Below are 19,571 nucleotides of genomic sequence, written 5' to 3'. Positions count from 1 at the left end.
GCTGAGGCGGCCCATAAACGTGTGCGACCGTAGAGTGTAGAATGTATGAGTGATACTATGATGTGCATCATCCAATGTATTGTGGGGGCAAACTACTTTATTAGATTAAAGGTGCCAATCGGAGAGAAAATTCTTCTTTACATTAATAAAGATTTGTTTGTCACTAAAGGTTGCTTTAGAACATTCTATCTCGCCAAAAATACTGTCCCTAGAAAAAGTAAAGAACGCAGGAGCGTCAATCGTCCCGGGAGGCGTGTTCTTCTTTGGCAGGGAAAGAGCGGAAAATGTTCTTAAAGGGATACTACAACGAAATTTCGGCGCTCAATTTTTGGTTTATATGTGTTCAAAGGAGCAGTATCACATCGAACATACCAATATCTTGTTAAAAAAGTCTCGAAAAGGTATTTTAAAACGAATTAAACGATTAGCGAAGAGCACCTGGTGGATGTCGCTAACGCCTCGTTTGTAATGCTCCTCTAGGAACCTTGACAGTTAGTGACGGAGGTTGTCTCGCCTTCGGCCACGACGAAAGAAGAGGGGCAGGAGGAACTCCCCTCTTCCCAAGAAGGCCTTTTGTGTGTTGCAGAAGTCGCTATTGTCCCCCTGCAAGATTATAGAAGATTAACCCGTCACTCAAAATTCGTACAAAAGCAGCCGTTTCGGTGGCTGGAACAACTAGGCCATCCTCTCGACGTCAGCCTCGCCATAGCTTTGCTCGTCCCGAGACGACCTAGATCACGATTGCGTTGGATGTCACGTGGTCTCCGCTGGGCCTTCTCCGAGCACTTGCCAGAGTGGGCCGTTTATAACGAAAAATACAGCCACCGGGCTCAAAATTCAAATGTGTGATTGTCTTTTACGGATATTGTGGATCATATTCAACCTATTTTTGCACACGACGGGAATATTTCAAATTTCGTTGAAGTATCTCTTTAATAGCAAAAAAGAACTAAAACGTACAAGCCACAAGAAAGCAAAAGAAGCCTGCAAGTAGCTTCTTTGCCTACAAGTATATATTGAGGAGACCGAATTCGATCCTCTGGATTGGTAGAACTTGCACCAGTACGAGTTTCCGCACCTCATTCTTGTAGTGCAGTTTGTGCATACCGTCCCAACATCAAGTGCACCACCGAAGAGAAACTTCTCACTAGCGAGTATTAATTTAATAGAGGCGAACCAGTCTGAATCTGTCCAAGTTGATGATATTCTGTTGCTTCTACTCAACAACCTCGACAAGTGAAATGTTGCGTGTGTGTGCGTTTTCTTTTTCTCGACAGTTGGCACTGAGTTGTTTTTATGTATATGGTTCCGAGCATGCATTTGAGAGTTTGTATTCAAAACTGTGACCGATTGGAGGTGTTGCCATTATTGAATATTGTGATATTCTTCCAGTGGTGTACTCGCCCCTTACCATATATGCACGAGTATTTTGCTGCTGCGAGTGAGCGCCTTTCCTCCCACTTTTTTTACTGTTTGGACTAAAGAAGATACCACAATGTTATTAGTTTATCCTTTGACAATGTTCATGTTTATAAAATATGTGTCTGCTTGAGGTGGGTTCTACAAAGCAAAAAGGAAGATAAATATAGATTATCTATTTTTTGAGCGCATATACTGGACAGAGCGTCAGTGTCACGGACTCCCAAGACGATCTAATAACTGCGATCATCTTTTGAGCGATGCGAAGTGTCTCTGGGAGGATGATTGTTTATTTTATAAATACGATAAAACAGAATACGGTAAAATTACTTTCATCATATTTTTACACGAATAGTACTTTGTAGAAAGGTAAGCAGACGGCTTATAGAATACCATCAGATTTTTATCAAGGTTTATTAATGCTGGATTTTACTGTGTAAATGAATGCACATTGAGAGTCGGATACATTTTCGAGTTTTGCGGATGTGGTTCGGATATGGATACAAAGTCTACGGATGCGGATCGGATGCCGATGCAATTAGTTAAGAACATTTGTGGATGCGGATCGGGTGCGGATACGAAGTTTGCGGATCTGGATCGGATGCGGATGATCAAATCGTTATCCGCGCAGGGCTTTAGTCATCGGCCATAGACGCTTTCAGGCAGCTGTGCGTGGGCGCCGCCATAGCCAACCTTCAGTTTTTGTTTCCTCTTATTTCGTTTGCTTCTCTTAATCATTGCCGCAGCAGGACAGGTTATTGCCACTTTAGGCGCTACTGTGTCCTCCCCAGCATAGGCCTTTGTGAATGCTCATCAACGCCCTCTTCAGGGGCTGGGTATCTCGGTAAGACAAGAGAAGGTCGGCAATGGCGGCTCAATCTGGCACGTGCCCAAAGCGTCTATATCGTAGATAAAGAAAAAGAATGGTCCCAGGACCGATCCCTGAGGCACACCCGACAGCATATCAAGATTTAGTGATCGATGGCCATTCGTTTCTTTATGGAGAAAGAAAAGCAACGAATTTCGCCCGGCGGTGTTTGCCCTGCGAGTGGCGTTGGAAGAGTGGCTGTTGCGCCGCGTGGAAAGCGAACGTGCTGCACGACAAAGTTTGTCGGTTCTTCGCGGCATATTCGCTCCATGGAGTTCAGCCTTTAAAAGTATTGTATAAAGTTCCTACGTCATCTCCCGTCTCCGAGTCACTGGGGCACATGTCAAGTGAATCTATAATAGCCTCGTCATCTGTGGCAGGGGGTCCATTTAAAATGGCACCACCTCGTGAATGGGCTTCTGTATTTTTGGTAACAAAAGAAAGCACACCGTCTGTTGCCGTGTGGCACTGCTCGCTCGGTTAAGGATTGCATTCGACAGGTTTCAAGAAAAAGAAAGCTCTTCACACGAAATAACAGCCAGCATTCCTCACACCATAGGCTAGGCTTCTTGGAGCTTTTAATGGCACATAATATAGTCATCGCCTCGTGTGGGTATTTACTGGACACAAGAAACAGCGGGAAGCTAGGATCAATACTCAACAAGATAGAGTGTGAGAGAAAAAAGAAACGAATGGGTGCAAACCACAATAAACGTCTTAAAAGAGCAGACCAACGTTTGGAACATTAAAAGAGGCTAGGCTATTTGTGTCTGTTAGAAGTGACTAATTGGCAAGCTCAGACCACCATAGCACGAGCTATCCCTGGCACTTGTGACGTGGGAGACGACCTTTGTTCGCCGACGAGCCACGTGTTTGAGAACCCCCCGGTATATACGTGCCTTCATTCTTGCTACGTAAACATCTTATATTTTCTCCATTTCTGGGGACATGTGGGCATAGTAGGAATCCTACTCTCACCAGGGGTAGTTTGCTTACCTCTGTGGTTATTTCTCTCCTAAGATAAAAAGGCATTTGCCTATGTTGGGACAGCGTACCAAGAGGGCTGCTGTGAATGTCTTTTTGCTATGCTCACAAAAGCGCAATCGCACCTTTGGAAGAAGTGGGAAGAGGCTCGAAATGAGAATGAAGGGAACTGCATCTGCATACTTCAGAGCGACATCTAAATTTACTGGCGGTAAGCATCGTGCTAATAAAAAAAAAAAAGAAATTTAGAAAAAGAATATTAAAGGGTTTTGTTCAATGAACTGATATGTATATATGTATCTGTCTTCTCCGTCTTGTTCTGGTTGGTGGCCAAGTGGACACTCTGTGTGTTTACTCAAGCCTGCAAAGTTCTAGGTTTCTCTCGAAGCCAAGGATTTAGGAATTTTTATTGTAAATTTCACAAAACTAATTTATACACTCGCATCTAAACTTTTCCATCTTTAAAGAAGATTTTGGCCTCTTCCCCGTTCCTCCTTCTCTGCCAGAATGCTGATGGCACAACAGAACGAGAGATGTGTGCTGTCTCTGCTTGGTCTGCGAAGGAAGAACGGGTGAGTGAACTGCGGGCACATTACAATACCCACATCCATGCGGGTGCCGCACTTGAAAGCACATTCCATCCATATCGCAGCACCAAAATGCTAGTTAAAAATTCAATCTGTACCGTTCTTGCTACTCGAATACAATTGAGCAACTGAGGATTTTGTAGATTATTGTTTTCAAAACCGGCGTCTACGAGGTGTGGGCGAGACTGGGCGTCCTGGAGGTAATATGCATATGTCAGTATGACCTCGCAGCTTCTAGAAGCAGCCGAAACATGCTACGTTCGTGTGAGACAAAATGAGACCAAATAGCTAATGATAAAGTTGAGCAGCAAATTACTCCAGAATCTTTCGTGAAATGGAAGCAATCGCTGGGTAACTGCTTGAAGTTTACTCTGCGATTTCCCGATATGCTAGAAAAGGTTGTCGCGTGTGAAAAGACGTGGATTTTCCGGTGCAATTCGTACACAAAGCCAATGGATGCGTTGAAGAACACCCATGTCACCGGAAATAAGAAAAAGCAGGTAGGAGCAGGTTGAAATGGAAGGCAGTGCTGATTGGCGTCTTTATTATCAAAGGCACAGTCTTGATCAAATGGAGGTCTGTCAGTTAGTAATCAGCATTGCCTCCAAGTTCTGGCCAAGCTGAGAGTAGCGAGTAAGAGTCCTGGTAGAGCAGTGTGTAGGTTCTCTAACTATCGCGAAAAGGCTCGCAATGCTCTGTCCATGAAGCAGTTCTTGGCCTAGATGAGGACTTCAGTGTTGGGCCACCCTCCTTACTTCCCAGATCTAGCTCCATATAACCTTTATGTGGCAAAGGTTGAATGCAGCGGCGCTGCTGAGGGGCTGAGGCATGGTTGCCCGATCCCAACAATGCCAAATTTGCGTGGTGCATGCGGGACGGGGGAGTATTTTTAAAGTGCCAAGTTGCAAGATTGAAATAGGTAGTAGACTTTTGCCACCAGTCCCAATATTACTGCGATGTGCTTGCAGTTTTATTTACCTGGTTTTCACGTGCAAACCGGGCGGAAGTGGTATGTATCTTGACCATCATTCCTCTCAAGCCACCTGCGTTTTGTTGACAAAGAAGCAACGAGGCATAAACCACAAATTTGAGTTGTAGTAGTGTCAGAATTGCATAAGGTTATCGAAAAAATGCAAAATAAAAAGTACTTGGTTTTAAGATGAATCAGGCACAGAAGCTTTCTGGGATGGAACAAGAGCGGGTGTCTACCAATCTAGGAAAGTCGGGGAATCTCTACTCCAATCGGCATTGGTCGGGGAGCTTTCCTTTCTCGGAGCCACTGCAAAGGACGCGTGTGTGGGGCGACTCGAAGACCTCTTCTGAAAAAACCAGGACAAACAGCCCCCAGTCTGTCCCACATACTTTGAAAAACTGTTCCTGCGTATGGGAGCTTCTCCAAACAAGTTCACGATGCAAGACCTTGCCTGTCGGGCTTCCTTACCCACCCCTAAATTGAGCATTCCTACAGGCTGTCCACAGCATGGCGGTCGAGTTCGTTTCTGCCGCTCTGATGAGAAGGTCCCCAAGTTGTCCTGGGGAAGCCACGGTAGCATAGACGCCTAAGCGATGAGTATGTATGCTTCCGCAGCTTAGTGCCTAGGAACTGCCTTAACTTCAAATTCCTCTATAAGTTTGTGTGGTAGTTTATTTAAAAGTGGATATTCATTCGGTATAAAAAGACATACGAAAATAGACTGGAAAGGTCAGGTGCTCAGCTCTTGGCCAGCACCCTTTCGGCCGTTTGAAGTTCCCGTGTTTTAAAACTGCACTTGAGACACATTCTTAGGAGTCGGTCGGGGAATTTCCATGAAGTGGTCGGGGCAAGCCTCGAAAAATCAAAGAATTTGAAAGCATCAGTTTGGTAGACGGCTTGAAAAGAGACGCAGGTCTAGCCACTCAGCCACCAATCCCAACCAATTTGGGCCGTCCAATAAGTCAATGTGAATCACATTAGCAAACAACCGCTTAATGTTTTTTTTTGTTTGTTTTTTTTTAGCACATTGTTTTTTGGCGGCACCACTGCGTGTTGCTCCTCAAAGACACAGATGCAATTTGTTGAGTTTATATTTAGAGCCTCTCCTCGCTTTTTCTGAGAACAGATCGGGCTTTTATGGTCAAAGCAAAAAGGGCAGCCATTTAGGTGCCGCTTTTTATCCACGGGAGAAAATCTAGGCAGAAATGGGCAAACCCCGTGAGGGACGGGCAAGTGAATGCCATACGACGGGAGCATACTTTTCACTCAGAAATGCTTTAGTGGTGCAGCACCCTATATCGGCGAGCAGACGAGGTGAGTCGCGCTGCCAGTGCGATGCATTCTGCTCTCGTGTCTTTTGAATTTAGAGAGGGCCCTTCTCGCTCGCGCTTTTGTTTTGTCATCCGACGCACTTTCCGGATACCGCTGCGGCCACCCACACCCGGGTGGCCGCAGCCCGCGCTTTTTGCCCCTTTTCCTCTTTCCTTTTCCCTTCTCTCTTTCTCTTTCCTGGAGGGCTACGGAACCCAGATTGATTCGTTCTGTTTGTGCCCCCGGGCCGCGCTGCTTCATGCAGAACTGCAGGAGCGCCTGCAGAACATTGGCATCAGCGTCCTGCCGGCCGGTGTGCTGGAACCGTGGGCCAGCGGTGTCATAGGTGAGTGTCTCCAGAGGCTCGGAGAAGGGTGTCATCGCTCTTCTGCTTGGTGGCATCGGGCGGAGAGTCCCAAGGGATGTTGCAACTGAAGTTAGCGAGCAGAATCTCGTCCCGCGGATCAAGTTTAGCGTCCACTCTGAACGTCTATGCGGGATGGATCACCGTACCTCACATTTTTTGCTGGAAGTTTGGCGGTGTAACGAGCCTCGTTCAATTTTACCGCGGTCGCCGAGTGGTCGGCCATTGTTGGGGAGGTGTAGGGATTCAGCTAGCTCCACCGATCCCTGGAAGAGCTCGGCTTCTCCCGGGCCATGCCGGCTCGGAGGGTCGCTGTAATCGGACGCCGGGCATGCATTGCCCGCGCTCGCTCCGGTTTGGTGTTGTACCAACCGGGTGCGGAGCGGCAGAATGGCGAATTAACATAGTTGCGCACACTTCAAGCCATTAACTCGGTTTGAAACTATTTGGGACGGCTTGGTTTGGTCGTATCGGCAACATCGGACATCTATATCGTAGGATGTCTCGGGGAATGCGGGCCAAATCACTCTCGCGAAAACTATGCATCGCGCAGAAAAAGGGTCGATGCCATATTGATTCGAGCCAAAGGGCAATTAACGAAAAAGATTAGTGTTCGGTATGGTTGGCTAATTAATTACTTTGGAGTAATTAAATTTCTAATTATAAATCTGAGAGGTATGGTTTTAATGAGAAACTTGATGCGAATCGCAGAAAACTATTGAATCCACTTATGTTACAATGATATAAGGCACGCGCAGCACTTGATGCCGTTCCAAAAAAAAAAAAAGCTCACTTCCGGTGCATTTCTAGGGTTCCAGGGAAAGAGGTGCCTCGCACATTCTTCGAAAATAACTGAGAGAGAGTATTTTTGGTGTTAGGCGAACGTTTGCGAAGTCTCACTTTTCGACGTCCGCTCCTTCTGGCTTCCTGCAGCATACTGCGTCGGGACGTCCACGAACCAGCTCCGGTGGTTTCGGCTGGCAAATCGAGTAAGTGATCCCTCTGGCGGAGCATCTTTAGCGTGTACACAGCAGCTGCCACGTTCGCTTTGTGCGTAGAAGAAGTTGCGAGTCGGAATCACGACGCAAATTGGTGTCGATTGAACGGCATCGCTAATACACCGTTTGCTCAAATGAACACCGCCATTCGCTAAAGTTCATTCGATGAAACATTATGGGCAGGACTTTATTCGCTAAAACGTCATTATATAGAGTTAGCGCCTTCCAGGCCATACCCAACTCAACATTAATCGCGGCAAATGGTAGTGTGTTAGTATTTCAAGATTTATAGTGTCTAGCATTTTGACGAGGTGAATAGAAAAGTACCGGTAAAAAGTGACTTCACTTAGTTGCAAGTAATTGGAAAATGTCCCTACAATTCAGATACAGATACCGAGAAATGAAAGGACCTAGGTTTGTACCTGAGGTACAACGAAAGTACCTAGATGCCAATTTCTAGTTACTTGTACCTAGGTACTTTACAACCCTGGTGGCGGGGTTGTAAAGTCGTCGTAGTCAATCCGGGTGGCGCGAGACGCCGAGCGTGCGCCCGCCCGCCGCTCAGCAGACGTCCCTGTTGCAACGTCTGGTGCGTCCAGTCTGTCATCCGTTACTGTCTGCTAGTCTTGTGCGGACAGACGCGTTGCAGCGTATGGCGTCGTCTGCTATTGGAACACGCATCTACATACGACCCATGGAACACTCGTAAGACGTGACCACGAAAGCAGCGCATCTGCGTCCACCGTCACTTGCATCCGTTTGCTATTCCGGCCCCGTCCAAATCCATCTGCGAGGATCGCAAGACACAACCATGAAACTGCACTCTAGCATTTCATTGTGCACGAGCCGTGATCTAATACAAGCGTCTGGCAGCGTCTGTCAATTTGTGAGAAAAAGTGACCGAAAACTATAAAAAGATCAACAAAATAAATATCCAGTCTTTTCTGTTCTTGTTGTTTTCTCACGTAGCGTCCGCGAGCAAGGTGCATGAGCGTCCTAACAAGCAATGACAAGGCGATCTAAAGATATTTGTTTGAGCAAACCAGGTGCACCACTCAAAACTGGAGACCTAAGGGCCTTTTGAAGCGAAATGCCAGAAACATACCTGGGCAGACGTGACGTGAGGCGAACACCAGATTTCTTCCAGCCAAATGTCTCACAAAATCTTACCCGCGTAGGTTGCCTCTCAGCACTGAAACCATGGTCGCAATCACGACAGCTGCACGATTCTCCAAGTAGTGGGGCTGCTTTTACGGGAAGTAACCGCCACATTTATTCAGCATCAAAACGCGCAAACGAACAAATCAAACTAGATCGATCAAAATAGTTAACATGGGACACTGGGCTTGCACCAGTCCCGCTCTTGAAAACGAGCGCTTGCACAGTGCTTCCGAAGGCGTGTACTTGCAGCAGTTGTTTGCTGCGAACAATGTCGGTTGAGGATATCTTCCGCTGAACACCTCGGTGAACGCGAAACAACTTGCACTCGTTAAAAGCAAGTGAGCTCAGCGAACTGTGCAGTGTGTCAAACGCTTGCCACAAATCGCGGCAGGCATGTTTGCTATCGTTTGAAACCAAAACTGAAAAGGTGATCTCCTGATATTTTAGAGCGCAGCTCTTAGGGGCCCGTTTCCGACTTGAGCGGCGTCGCCGTCGCCGTCAACGTAATTGCGCGGTGCATTATGGGAAATGTCCCATAATGCACCGCGCGAGCCCCCCACCGGGGTCACGTGACCTCAGGGGGGTCACGTGACCCCCGCCGATGTCGCGTGGCCCCCCGATGACGTCATCGTCGCTAATGACGTCTCCAGCATCCACATCGTCATCGTCATCATCACTGATGACGTCATTAGTGACGTCACTGATGACGTCACCGGCATCCACATCGTCATCGTCATCATCACTGCTGACGTCACCGGCATCCGCATCGTCATCGTCATCATCACTGATGACGTCATCAGTGACGTCACTGATGTCGTCACCGGCATCCGCATCGTCATCGTCATCATCACTGATGATGTCATCGGTATCCGCATCGTCATCGTCACTGATGACGTCATCAGTGACGTCAGTGATGACATCATTGGCATTGGGGGTCACGTGCCCCCCCTGGTTAGTTGAACCCCCCCCCCCCAGTACTTTTCCCTCCTCCTCCTCAAGAGCTGCGCTCTAATTCGGCGTTACAGGGAGTTGTAAGCGGCTTCCACTTTTTTAAGAACAATATACTATCAATATAGTTGGTTTCTAAAACATAAAAGAAATGTAGAGTAAAAGACCACCTGGGCACGGGGAATCAATTTTACAACAACATTCTACACACCAATCATCTCTCCTATTAATGAGGGCTGAGAAATGGAACGTAGATAGTTATACTACTGGGCGGGGCCCAGAGTGGGCTATCTTCATCTAAATTGCACCTAACAGCGTAAATATTCTGCAAAATGTTTTTTTTTCTGCAAGTTAAAAAAAGTTTTAAATAATTTTTTTTTATGTTTTTTTTTATTTGAGTTTTTTTATAAGAGGGGTACGATATCAAATTTTATAGTCCATGGTCTATGGTCTGGATTGAAGAGTGAACTACTAACAAACTCCCTAATACGCTATAATGGAAGGGTGAACTGCTTACAAACTCCCAAATACGTACAGACCAATATGGCCAAATGTGTGTTATAACAGAATCTGTAATAAGCAAAGTTGGCTCAATGGGATAGAAAGACCAACCAAACTTCACAAATCGATAGGAGCGGGGACGGCGTCAGGGACGGTCGGCCTTGGTGCCTTGGGGCTGCTACTGAGCGCATGGTTCTGGTTGGCGTGTTCATGCGTGATGCACTTTTAACGAAGAAAGTGAGTGCATCAAATTAGAAATTTTTGTTTTCTGCCTCGCAAGAGCGTTGCACGAAGGGACCTGGATGTCTCATTTCATTAGGGTCTTTTCTTGTATCGTATACGCTGCGGATTTTGGGCCTTGGGGTCGCCAGCTCAAGTCGTGCTCATTGTGACGGTAAATGTTCCCGCTGCTAATGTAGAGCTGTAGCGTAAGGTCTACGAAAAGTCTAGTCTTCGCCCCAAGTAGGAGAAAACTGATCGTGCAACGGTGCAGAGACCTAAATGTTCAGCGCCTATCCTGTTGCCCGGAAGCTTTTGGAGATCACTTTCCATTCCCTTCATACTTGGGTGACCAACCTTTAGTACCATTTCAGCGTGTTTGGGACTTTTTAAATAAAGTTGGCCATTTAGACCAGCTGTAACTTTTAACTACTTCTCAGATACCATTCTTGAAAAACTTGTGTTTGGCATGCTATGGCTTAGTTGTCCCTGTGCCACTAAACTTGCAATCATCATCATCATCTTTATAAAAACATTTAAAAAATCCTGGCACCTGGAGTGATTATTTGCAATGTTTGTGGGCCTGTATGTTGGTGAGAGTAGATCTTTTTTAGTGTATCACTCTCACACTTATTTACGTATAAAATTATGTAAATGTAGAGTATTTGTATGGGGCAGTTGCCAAGATGTTAGTGCACAAACACGCAATCAAGACTCAAAAACAAAACTTTGTGGCGCCCATTAAAAAAAAATGTTTTTTTTTTTGTCATTTTGCTTTCAGCCTTTGTAAAATAAAAGGGAATGCTGTGCAGCTGGTATTTGAAATGGTCCATATTCGTTCACCGCAACATGTTTTGCATCTACGTAAATTCCCGTAAAAGCGCCCTTCCTGGAGTGATCCCCATTCCTGTTTTCCCGGGCTAAATATCCGTCGCATAAAAATTTGGAAGCATTGCCCCCGATTCCCGTCAGGCATTAGGCGGTGTCCAACAAGGATTACATGAACTGCACGATCTGCGGTACCGGTACTCGTGACAAGCGGGTTCGCAGCTGTTCCCGCGTTTTTTGTGCACAATCTGCTCACGTGATATAGGTTCCCGTGTCACGCAAGCTTAGCTGGTTTTCTCGTGTTTATCATGGCGTGAAATACGAATCTGCCACATTCGCAGTGTGCGGTATCCTTTCCCATCGTAGCAAATTCCTTGCACGTTTATTGAATTGTGAAACGCAAATTTGCCTTGTTCACAATCTGCGGTGTCAGTTCCCTTGTCGCTTGATATGTAGTGTTTATCTTTAATTTTTGACAAAGTTTCGCTGCCTCATGCCCAAAGATAGCCCACCTCATGTTTTTTTGCCATCTATCTCTTCATTTTGAGTGGGTGCCCTCTAGAGATTTAGGATAATTTCGGGACATTGAGTGCGATCACCCGATGCCCGGTGCTCATGTTTCCAGGGGTTCGTCGTGAGAGGACGCCTGGGTTCGGAGACGAGCACCTTCGACGCCAGCGGGGACGTGGTCGAGACCCAACCGTACCGTGAGTGGCTCATGCGCCCTCTCTTCTTCCAACCCTCCTTTGAGGGTTGGAACTGGGCAGGGGTAACTTGAAGGCCGCACGCGCGTCGTTGAAAGCTCGGTGGTAACCTCTTAGCCACGGCTGTGGCGGGCTCGAGATGAGAGCTGTCCTGCAATTTGGCCGCCGAGCTTCACCTGCATTTCGGCACCAGTGGAGTTACTGTACAGGGTGCACGAGGTATTTGAGACCATAACGGTGGTCTCGGCAAATAAAACATTGTTTTAAAGATATTGCTACAGTCGAACCTCGATATAACGAACTTCAATGTAACGAAATCCTCGATTTAACGAAGTATTTTATTTTTCATAATTTCTTGCCCATAGACCCCATGTATTTTTAGTCCCTATATAACGAAGTCTATTTTGCTGCTATTTCAATATAACGAAGCGCCATTGCCATAGAAGGCAATAAATAAATCAACTCTAAAAAACAACTGCGCAAAAAAATTGTGGTTAAAAAAAAAAAAAAATTATGCGCAAACGCGAGCGCTTGATAGGTTACTTCACGGGGACAGGCCTTCCAACGTTCCTAGGCTGCCTGAGGATGCGGCGCCGGTAGCGCCGGCGAGGCATGCGGCAAACCGCATTCCGCGGGGCTGGCCAGAAAATGCCGAGCAAAAAGTTAACACGGCATAACAGCATCACCACTGACATTCACTGATCATCATAGTCCACTGTACCGCGGGTTCTAGCCACCATACCGCGGGTAGCGCGGGAGCCAACTTCAGCGGGGGAGCGGGGGAGCGACGTGATGGCAGTGATGGCGCGACCGCGCGACCCAGCGCGACCGCACGGGCAGTGCCATCTAGGAGAAGACCGAAAAGACCGATTATCGTCTTGCGAGCGTGATGTAAAGCAAAGGCGCAAGCACACTGTGGGCGCAAGGAGGCAACTAAACTGTGCGGTAAAGAGTGCTGTGTAGGTTGGAAACATTGGCACCGCCTAAACTAAACAGCTTTATTTTTTAACCGGGCGGTTCACTTACGTGCTTGCTGCCATAAGGAAACGTAAAGTTCTTTCTTTGGATGAGAAAGCAAACGTTTTGGACGCCATCCTGAAGAAACTGCCGAGATCACGAGCACTCGGGAAGTGCTTACGCAATGGACGTACTGAGGAGGTACACGGCGTCGCATGCGCAGTAAGATGCCGTGCAAGCGCTCTGGGCGCTCGAATGGCTCGAACGCCGTATAACGCCGCCGACGCCGCTGCTACCGCTGCTACTGTCGGACAAGGCGCAAGCAAAACTCGCGGACTACTTTGCCCCTAAATAAATGTCATTTTCGGTGAGTTTTCATACCCGTAAAATGTTTCGGAACTTTTTTTTTTTTTTGCATGCTAAAGCCAAATTTCGATTTAGCGAAATTTCGATGTAACGAAGTAAATTGCGGATTTTACCGACTTCGTTACATCGAGGTTCAACTGTATAATTGCGCGAAATTCGGTAGAGATATTCTTTTCTAGTCGTGTTCTCGAACTCGGTTCGATAAAACCACCTTCAGCACCAACGACTGACTCGATGTGGCTCGGAAAATGACTGCATGTTTTGATCAAGTGTTCCTCGTCTATGTTGGCCGTGGCGTCCTCAATGGCAGCCTTTAGTGACTCCTTGGTATTGTGGGGCTGCTTGTTGGCCTCTTTCAACAACGCCCCGGACATAGTAGTCTAGGTGCTTTACATCTGGGGATTTAGGAGGCTCACGTTGGGGGTGACGTGGTTGTAGAAATTGTCAGCCAGCCAATCTTGGGTCGCGTGAGCCAGGTGGCATGAAGCGGAGTCTCGTTGAAATATGTAAGGCGTCCCCCGGGCCACCCTCTTGTCCAAGGTTTTTACTACGGTGCCCAGGGTCACGATGAAGTCCTTCGTGTTGACACTAAGGCCTCGTTGGAGGAAGTACGGTGGCACAACGTGACCTTCGTTGCTCGCAATGGCTAGAACCATCGCAGATGACAGAAACTTTGTCTGCATGACGGTAAAAACCTCATCAGGACTCGCACGACGCCACCTGTCATTCCTCCTGTTCACCTTCTTGTTTTGGGCAAAGTTCTTCTTGTAAAAAAACCAAGGCATGTCCGGTTCCTCAAGGGGGTTGACCTTGTTAAACAAGCGCCTTGACTGGATGACACGGTTTTCCTGGGTCTCTTGGGACACCAAATGCCCTCTCCTCATCACAATAGCTAGTATACAAGGTCCTCGTGGACCACAAGCCGGATAGTGGACCCCGCCACCTTGAGCCACTTGGCAGTGGGCCTCATTGACTTGCCGGGGTCTTCGTTCACAATGTCCCATCGGAATCTGAAAGCTATCTTTTGACCTTGAAAACGAAAGACCTTGACACATTCAAGATGGTTACATCCAAACCGCTGTGGTCGGCGGCCAAGGCAACTGCAACGGCGTGCCTTTTCATTCTTGCGTCTGACCAGAAGCTGTCATTTTGAAGTTGGTATATCTACTAGTTAGATGACATACTAGATGCAGTCGAAGGTGAAGTCGGGCATCTAGACAGTGTGGGATGGTCACGGGTGGCGGTAACTGAAGAATTCAGCGGCGGTCTCTAATCGGAAGGTGACAAGCCTACTCCCACACCCTGCAGCTTTCTCTCGAGAACACCGCTACGGGCGGGTCCAAACATCAGCCACACAACTGATTGCTTCTCTAAAAAGGAGGAGCACGTACCACAATAGGACTGGGTCCAACGGTGTTTATTAGGACACCAAAAGACACACTGTCCCAAAACCCCCGCGCCAGCAAGGTCAGATGAAAGGCTCACCCTGTCGACACCCTCCCGGTAGCGCAGTTCAGTGTGAGCAAAAGAAGTCCTTCACCGCACGTCCGATCTCTATCGCTTCCGCGAGAGGACTCCCTGAAGTCGGGAACGCGCGGCGACCTCCTCCCCTCGCGGGCGTCGTCCTCACCCAAAAGAACCAGGTTCTTGGATGAGCGGGTGGATGGAAAAAAATCCCCCTGGAAGAGATTGAAGAGGAGAGCCCCCCGAGCCAGGTGGCTCTGCTACGCTTCACGAACAGGTTGGAGCTCACGGCCACCAGGCCGAACGTTCCAAACCACTGACGTTATGCTGGCCATCGGGGAAGGGCGACCAACAATTCCCACAACAGATGTAGTAAGCGTATGAGAGAAGTTAAGCACCCTGTTGTTGCGTTCTGAAATGCCTCGTGCACCCTGTATATGCTCCGCTTGGGGAACAGAGTAACGCGACTGTCTCGAATGTTTTATTCCAAGCGGTGTGGAAGAAGCAACCATCTTTCTCTCAAGAGACGTTACGGGCTCAACAACAAGAGGTGGTGGACCACTGCGCATGTGCCGCCCCCGATCCACGCCGTGGTGCACTGGCTGAGGCTGGAAATTTGTCGCAAGTGCTCGCTCTCGAGCACGTTTTCGTTTTTGCCTCTGGAAAGGATTGCAAAACCTCCAGACGTTTTCGGAGACGGCAGAGAGGGAAATTCTGATCGGACCGAAATTCGCATTATGCTTGCTCTGAGGGATAAAATAGGCGGCTTTTTTTTAATGTGAAAGCATTAAAGGGATGGTGTACCGAAATTCGTATTTAAAAAAAAACAATGCAGGAGATGTAGGCGGGATGTTACAATTTCTACAACACTACTCGTAAGGCGATATCTCGAATGGACGGCTGTATTTTTGGAAAAAGAGGTCGAGATCGAAAGAGGCCGATGAGGCGCGTGACGTCAAGATATCTTGTTTCCTCCTCTCTTTGCTTTGCCCCCTCAAGGCGGCGAGGCGGAAAAGACGCGAGGCCGTTCCCTCTTTTTCTCGGAGATACAAGACGTAAACATATCTGTCAAATGCGCCTCCTTTTCTTGAAAAATAAGGTCATCCGTTCGAGATATCGCTGTATGAGTGATGTTTTGGTGTTTGTAGCATCCTGTTGCACGCTTTTGCCGCCGTGTTTTGTGGAATCCAGATTTCAGTTCAGCATCCCTTTAACTGTCTCAAGGAGCGAGCCGACGTCGTCAGCTTTGAAACCAAGCCAAACGGCTCTTTTCTACTGCTTTGATCCCATTGGCTAGCCACAGCCAACGACACCTTTTACACGGCTGCAATCCCATTAGCCAGCGTAGGTCGACCAGGCTCCCATTTGCCGGACATGCAGCGCCATGGAATGGCTAGTCGTTGAAACTGACACTGCGCGTCAGTTTTAATGACCGGCCACTTTATGGCGCTGCATGTCCGTCGGCACCAGTCAGCGCGCCAACACGTGGAGAGCAAGATTGATGTACAAGCTTTCGCATTCACAACTCATAAGAAGTGCTTAGGTGTACCTTAATCTTTTTTTATTGCTTAGCTAGCAACATCGTCGTCGTTTTTTCTTCCACCCAGTCTCAGGTGGTCTAACAAAATGGTACACCTACACCAGCTCGCCTGCGCCCTAACTGTTTTTTCAACATCTTAGAGGAGCTTTTAAGGTAAGCACTACATGGTCAAGCTGTACCTTTCTGAATTAATAGGAGTCAAAACACAAATGTAAGCAATAGGCTGCTTCCATAAATCCCCGCATGCAACGCTGTGCATGTTGCATCCTGGGAGCCAGATGGTTAAGGAGCGGGACAAGAAGGGTTCCGGTTTTGGTAGTCTCGTTGACAAAGTGTCTGTTGCGAGGCTGGCTGAAGCATGGGACGTAGGAAGCAACAATTTTTTTTTTTCCATAGACTCCTTGTAGACGCAGTTCGACATCTGTCTCGAGCAGGATTTGACGTATGCCGTGTCACTCGCTACGTTCGAACACCAAACTCTCTCTTTCGGATTAATTCTGCTGGTCAGCGCACCTATCATGCCTAAATTGCGTCGAATGATGAAGATAAATTTTTGAGTTTGATGTTTTTTATTGCCCCAATGACGGGTCATGTGAGGTAGAATGTGGAGACATTGTCCAAAAGCCAGAATTATATAACCTCAGTTTTCCAGTAGAGCACCGTATGAAATTGGTGCTCGCTGGCATTGTACGAATTTGTCCTTGTGTCTTGTATCCGAATTTGTGGTACGATAACATAGATGCAACGTAGCAAACAGTCGGTTTTAGAGAAAGTGAAATCGGGCAGTTGCACAAAGAATGTCGCGTTTTGTTTGCCGGAACGTTCGGGCACTGTAAGGTTCCGGAACCTTTTTATTTGTTATCTTACTTCGTCTGGAGGTCGTGCGCGAACGATTTCGGGAGAGACGTGTGGGGTTCACTAGGGGCTGTTTACGACCTTTGGAAGGGAGAAATTTGTGCACGGGGTGGGGAGCCCCCTTTGCGGTGTGGGTGTCCCGTTACTCAGGAACAGGCCACGGCACGGTGGGCCGTGGCGCAGTGGGCCGCAACGCGTTCCGCACCCTGCTCGGCTGCCTGCAGCTGGGGAGGCTCCGCGGTTAAGTGTTTTTCTCTGGTAGTCGACCAGTGCCACCGCTTGGGGTTATTTGCTTGGAGAGTCGTTTGTCGCTTCCCAATGGCAAGTGCCGGTCGCTTTCCTAGAAGTGTCTCGGACGCTGTGCTTCGTCTGTCGGCACCCGTCCCTCCAGCCGGTGTTTGGAGTGCCAGGGGTGATTTGTCGTGTCTGAGGGCCAGACTCGTATGCGCCTCCTACGCCTGGTGCTGTCTAGCCCTGGACTCGGAGCGCCGGATGAGAATGTTGACCCCACGGGAAAATAAGAAATAGGGACTGGCTGCTCTCAATAAGAGCACAGGCGAGACAAAGGGAGGGGGTCTTTGGTTCGGTACCGTTGGAGAGAAAGGAGCCGCTCTCTAACGGCGGCCAAGTCCGGGGCTCGGGTTGTTGATGTTTGTATTCCTGTATGCCGTATGATAAATTGTCTTGTTGCAAAGAAGTATTTGCGTAAACAGTTGTCTGGCCCGAACTGCTACGCCACCGCCACCGTCCAACGCAAGCCATCTTCCTCCACACCATCGAGGAGGAACCACCGTCTACAACTTATCAAGAACCTTACTGGCACGAACCCCAACTTGCATAAACGTGCAACCTAAAGGAAAAAACAATAACGAGCACTTTTAATGAACGCGAATGCGTACACTTGGTATAGGTTGGTACAAACGTTGCATTACAATCGATACGGTAACCGCACAAAACTTCCATAAGAAAAGAGCATTTCTGGACATTCTCCAAAATGCCGCGCGATTGGGGACCTTCGACGTGGCAACGCGCAGTTGGCGGGCAGTTTTCGGTTTTTCCGACGCCAGTTTGAGATTGAATTTTCGCCTCTTTGGTCCGGAATCTCGGCGACAATCAAAACAATCACACCGCCGTAGAAACGGGTGTCCTTTGCTTGCTCGCCCACAAACTGTCTGTCCGCAGACCACGTGAGTCCGGAGGCCGTAGAGAGGGCGCTGGACCGGTTCCGAGGCCACTTCTTCCAGGACGTGCCCCCTCCCCCGGACGGCGGCAGAGCCAGCCCCGTGGCTCCCATCCAGCGCCCCGTCGTCTGCCACGCGATTGCCTGTGCCCAGCTCGACCTGCCCGATTTCTCGCTCGGTAAGCATTCCTCTACGCGTGTGCTGGCAGTGGGGAAACATTCCAGGGGCCGAGGCAGATGCCAGAATGTCTCTCCTATCTAAAATCTCGGTGATTTCGCGAATTGATAACAATTTGGGAAAGCTCGTCGGTTTGTGAACCAGTTTAACACCCCTTTCATCGCGACAAAGCGTGGAGTTGGGCTAGTTAGTTTGCCTTGCTAATGAAAAAACAGTGCTGTGTATGGGTGCTCTTTCCTCTAGTCCTGTTTTTTGTGTCGTTTTTTCCCCGTAAGCTACACTTTGATCGTGCAGTTTTGTTCGTGCAAAATGTTTTAAGGAAGGCGTTACTTGAAGCCGCAACGAAAGGCCCGAGCATCTGAGTCAACTTTCCGAGGGAGGGGGCTGGCCAGGATGGCGACGACCGATGATGATGTTCTCCGGATAAAGGCCTCACGGGAAGTCAAATAAAAAAAAACTAAAACTAAAAGTTGTTCGATCCCGCTGGACACATTACGACGTTGATTGGTTTACGATGGCCAGTGTGGCCACGTTTATTTCAGAACAAAACGGCAACAAGTGAACTGTAATTTACAATTCAAAACTCCCAAAATTAAAACCCATACTTTAGTCCCCCAGTCTCAAGAGCCGAATCTGCCTGACCTCAAAAGCCGAATCCCCGAGAATCCTCTCGGCACCCCTTTTCTAGACTCGTGGGGGCCTCCTTTCCCTCCAGAGACGGACCAATCACTTCAAATTTGCCCATTGTCACGTAGTACACTCTTACCCAATGATCAGCGAGCTGTCAACGTGACCCCCTCCGACACCTCAACGGTCAACACCAAATTCTTTGTAGAATCATTACATGCTTTCCTCGCCGCTTGGCTGGCACCACCCAGTTAAGTTATTGCATCGACTAAAAGCGAAGTTTCTACACTAAACGGCGAAATACACCAGACACAGGCACACCCGCTTAAAAGCCACAAGTGTGGACAGAACTGCACATCGCGTCACTGTTAGCGCGAACACGACATTGGCTTATTTTCGCATTTTACTTCTAAATGGTATTAGCGAGCACGAATTTTGATCACTTTCATTACAGAACTAAATGAGCTCTTTCCGTAGCAATAATAGCTTAGGTGACGTCCCAATTGGTTTCAAAGAGAAAAACTGGAAAAACCGGCGAT

The 19,571-nt window shown here is 48.0% G+C and overlaps 1 protein-coding gene across 1 annotated transcript in view; it reads left to right on the top strand.

The window, feature by feature from the left end:
• The window catches only part of LOC8036487 (probable tRNA pseudouridine synthase 1), a 39,568-nt gene that overhangs the window by 4,836 nt on the left and 15,161 nt on the right, over window positions 1–19,571 (top strand). The window contains exons 2-5 of the mRNA XM_040215936.2: window positions 6,408–6,488; window positions 7,440–7,495; window positions 11,787–11,868; window positions 18,230–18,406. Coding sequence (XP_040071870.2) covers window positions 6,408–6,488; window positions 7,440–7,495; window positions 11,787–11,868; window positions 18,230–18,406 — 396 coding nt within the window. The remainder of the gene's footprint in view (window positions 1–6,407; window positions 6,489–7,439; window positions 7,496–11,786; window positions 11,869–18,229; window positions 18,407–19,571) is intronic.

The sequence above is a fragment of the Ixodes scapularis genome, unplaced genomic scaffold (assembly GCF_016920785.2).
Source record: "Ixodes scapularis isolate PalLabHiFi unplaced genomic scaffold, ASM1692078v2 PGA_scaffold0__279_contigs__length_252992795, whole genome shotgun sequence".
Lineage (NCBI taxonomy): Eukaryota > Metazoa > Arthropoda > Arachnida > Ixodida > Ixodidae > Ixodes > Ixodes scapularis.
The sequence above is the reverse complement of the archived record's forward strand: the minus strand, read 5'-3'. Positions and strand labels throughout refer to the sequence as shown.